The sequence below is a fragment of the Crocodylus porosus genome, unplaced genomic scaffold (genome assembly GCF_001723895.1).
Source record: "Crocodylus porosus isolate Cpor-Errol unplaced genomic scaffold, CroPor_comp1, whole genome shotgun sequence".
NCBI lineage: Eukaryota > Metazoa > Chordata > Crocodylia > Crocodylidae > Crocodylus > Crocodylus porosus.
The window spans coordinates 46,051,658-46,055,539 of record NW_017728909.1 but is presented as its reverse complement, the minus strand read 5'-3'; the positions used below and the strand labels follow the sequence as shown (position 1 = coordinate 46,055,539).

The 3,882-nt window shown below is 39.7% G+C and overlaps 1 protein-coding gene across 1 annotated transcript in view; it reads left to right on the top strand.

The window, feature by feature from the left end:
* Positions 1 to 3,882, top strand: part of JMY (junction mediating and regulatory protein, p53 cofactor) — a 113,940-nt gene that overhangs the window by 84,984 nt on the left and 25,074 nt on the right. Inside the window, exon 8 of the mRNA XM_019532196.1 lies at positions 2,077 to 2,163. Coding sequence (XP_019387741.1) covers positions 2,077 to 2,163 — 87 coding nt within the window. The remainder of the gene's footprint in view (positions 1 to 2,076; positions 2,164 to 3,882) is intronic.

Sequence of the window (3,882 nt, the reverse complement as noted above, 5' to 3'; positions counted from 1 at the left end):
GATAAAGGCCTCCATGGTGAGAGAGGAGTGGGGCTGGGTCAGGGGCTGAGGCAAGCACTGCCCAGCTGGGGCGGGATGGCGGGGCAGGGGATGAAGCCATGGCTCATCCAGAGGGATATTTTAAATTTCAGCATTGTTATTTTAATTAACATATAATCATCATGTCTTACAACAAAAAGGAAAAGAAAATATACTAAAACTAGGAATTGAACATTTAGTCATCTTAACTTTGAGGATGTACCACAATTCAAGATCTTTGTTTCCTATCTTTAAATAAATTTGTAACTTGAACAGTTGTCAGATTTCAGGTCTTTTTTGAACAGTTCCAAATCAGCACATACATACTTTCACTAATACAGTTATTTACAGTAAGAGAAATAAAATGTATCAGAATTGTTTAGTTCTTGATTGCCAGAAAGTCAAGGCTGTTTGAGTTTTGTGCCATTACCCCAGTTTTGACTCGCTACAAGCGCTTATTTTTGCTCTTAATTTTTTTAAAGTAAAACTGACTCAGAAAAATGTACTAAAAGAAGAACTAGAGATGCGCAGTCTTTTTTTTTTTTTTTCTCTCTCCACTCTTCTCCTCAACTTGTCACAATCATGTCTGTCTTGCAATGTCTTCCCTAAAGGTTAGTAGCCAGAGATGATGAAGCAAAGATGAGACGGCAGGAACATTAACAGAGCATGTCTCATCTGAAACTTGTCATTTCTTTGTAAACTTACTACTACAGTCTGTAAAGTTTAGTTTATAGAAAACTTATTCTTCTGAAACTTTTGATATACCTGTTCTTTGGATAAAGAGAAGACTTCAGTTTCCAGTTATGTTAATCAAGAAGTTCTTATGACTAGTGAAGTATTTAAAAGATTAACAATGTTAGAGTTTACTATAATATAGCATTTGGTGCTGGTAAAGTTGAGATGGGCATTTCATTATATACCTAAATTACTTTTGAGCTTTGTGTGTGAATCTGTACAGTGATCTGCACCTGAATTTCTTTTTATTTTTTTATTTTTAACTTTTCAGACAGTAGCTCCTGTTGGGGCCACATGCCTACATCTGTGGCCACCATGACCACCTTGGTTGTGTTTGAGGATGTAAGAGGGGGCATTTTCATGCTTCCTTTTCAGTTGAAGAAAGTTACCATTGTGTTCGTAATTTTTTTGGCCTTGTTTTGATTTTTTTTTTTTATTATTATTTATTTTCTTTGACTTGCTTGAGCCTTTCTAACACCAATATGGGTTTATTGTTTGATAGCTGAAGCCAAAGCCACCACTTTCAGTTATGCCCCTAGTGCCATTATGCAGTGACTGAACACATGCAAAGCTTTTCTGCCATGGAGCGGCATGTTTAAAAGCAGTGCTCCATGTGGCAGGTTCTTACTATAGTATGTGTGAAGTTTGGCAAGTTAAAGTTGTGTGCTTTGGTATTACTGTCTGTTGTAAAACAGCCCTGGGTACACTTAGGGTATTATTTCTGTTCTTAGACTTAGGCTGTTTCATAGACGTTATAAAATCTTCCTCAATTTCTCTATCTGAGAGAAGGTGCTGAGCTTCAGGGTGATGGAACCTTTTTTTTTCCCTTCACTTTGGCGTTCTGATAACCATTGGGGAATACAGTGGACATGTTCTACCTGCAGAGATGTGTCTGCACTTTGTATCCATGTTCCTCTGTGCTGTCTGGATTGCACATGCTGAATGGGAGTTAGCACTTTAAAGTGTCCTATTATTCAGTTGCATGCACAGAATGCCCAGTTTCCTTGAATGATAGAAGCAATTAATTGATATAAATTTTGCACTTCCAGCTATGTGAAGTCAGAGCTACCTCTGATTATGTTATTGTTTGGACTTGGCTAGCAGCTTTGTTATGTGTGTCCTTTTGGTTCTAAAAGATAGCATTTAAAACAATGTATGTTTTTAGCCATAAGTAGACTAGCTTGTTGAAACAGTTCTCTCTCAATCTTCATTTAACAGTGTTACTTTTAATGCTTGGTGGTGTTTACAAAGTATTGCACTTAGGCTTTTATAATATGATATTTGGAATGTATATTTTATAGAGAATGTGTTTGGTTTCTCCAGGAGATCTGCATTGCAAAGCATAATGAAAAGATCCAACAGCGCCATCAGAGTGAAGAAGAGTACAGAATGCACCATACTGTGCAGCTGGTAAGTTTGGGCTCTGTTATTAAAATCAATCTTTAGCTAATTGTTCATATCCTCATCATGTGTAAATAACAGTGCTTTTGGATTAGTGTGTCAAACAGCTGGTACATAACCTGGTAAATTTGGATAAAGATGAGCAAATTTGAGGTTCAGGATTGGTTGTTTTTGTTTGGACAGTAAAATTGTCAGAGAAACAGTATAAATTAAACTCCCACACAAAATGGGATTAGTTATTCATTATTTTCTTTTGCTATAAGTCCTTGGATTTGTGTGTTATACTGATTTTTTTTTTTTTTTTTTTTTTTTTTTTTTGGTTTGTTTGTTTTAAAGAAATAATCTGAAACATGTTAATACTAAATTGCTCTTTTAGTTAGTGGGGGGAAAAAAATTTTTTTGGTGTAAATTATTCAAGACTGGAAAATTGTTACGGTCAATAAATATGAAGTACTATGACTGCCAATAATTTGTTTAAGAGATTTGTCTTCCACATACCAATGAAGTAATACAAATACAAATGCATGGGAAGGATTTTTTTAACTTATTTAAACAACGAGTCTAGGGACAGACACTACACACAAACTGGTTTAAGTGATCAGAAATTGGTTTAAATCTGTAACAGAACAGATGTTCAGTGCACATAAACCAGTTTGAAAATGGCTGAAACCAGTTTTAGCTCAACCTGGTTGAATGTAGTATCAGACTTAACTGATTTGGGTCAAACTGGTTTATACAATGTCTGTCACAGACCCCTTGCTAGTTTAAATTAAATCAGACTTCCCCATCATCTCGGCATTCTATCTGGGCTGGGCAGGGTTCTCTGCTCCACAATAGAGCTGCCCCCTCCCCTCTGCTCCCTGGCTAGAGTTGGCAGAGGTGCAGGCATCTGCTTGGCTTCTGCCCCTCCCCCCTCTCTAAGCAGGCATTCCCCATCCCCTCTCCCTTACACAGACACACAGCATTAGCTAGAAGACCACATGCTGGCTACGGTCTGTGCTTTGGCAGATGGGACAAAGGCAGAATCAACAGGTAGCTGGTAGTGTCCCTCTGTTGTTTTCGTAATGGGGTGATGAACACTGTGTTATCAATTCCCTGCTAGGCTGGTCAGGAGAAGGATAAACCCCTCCCAAATCAGAGAGGCATGGCTAGGCCCTGCCAGGACGCATCCTGGTGGGGCCTAGCCATGCCTCTCCTCAACTCGGCATTATGGAAGGGAAGGGAGGGCTTCTCTACTGCCTATCCTCCCTCCCTCCCTTCCTCCTCCCCCCCCCGGCTTCAGCTGGAGCCACTGCAGGGATGTGCCTGCATTTTTTTCAGTCCAGAGGGGAGATGTCTTTATGGTTACAAACTGATTTCACAGAATCATAGAAGTAGTGTGGGAAGGGACCTTGTAGATCTTCAAGTCTGACCCCCTGTCTGAGCAGGAGAAAAACTGGGCTCAAATGACCTCAGCCAGGTAGGCATCAAGCCTCTTCTTAAAGACCCCAGGGTAGAAGCCAGCCACACTTCCCTTTGGAAGTTGGTTCCAGATCCTAGCTGTTCTAACTGTGAAGTAGTTCTTACGGATGTCTAATCTAAACCTACTCTTCAACAACTTGTGGCCATTATTCCTTGTTATGCCAGGGAGCATAGAGGAAACAGGGTCTCTCCCAAACCCTTCTGGTCCCCCCTAGTGAGTTTATAGACAGTCACCAGGTCCCCCCTCAGCCTTCTCTTGTGAAGGCT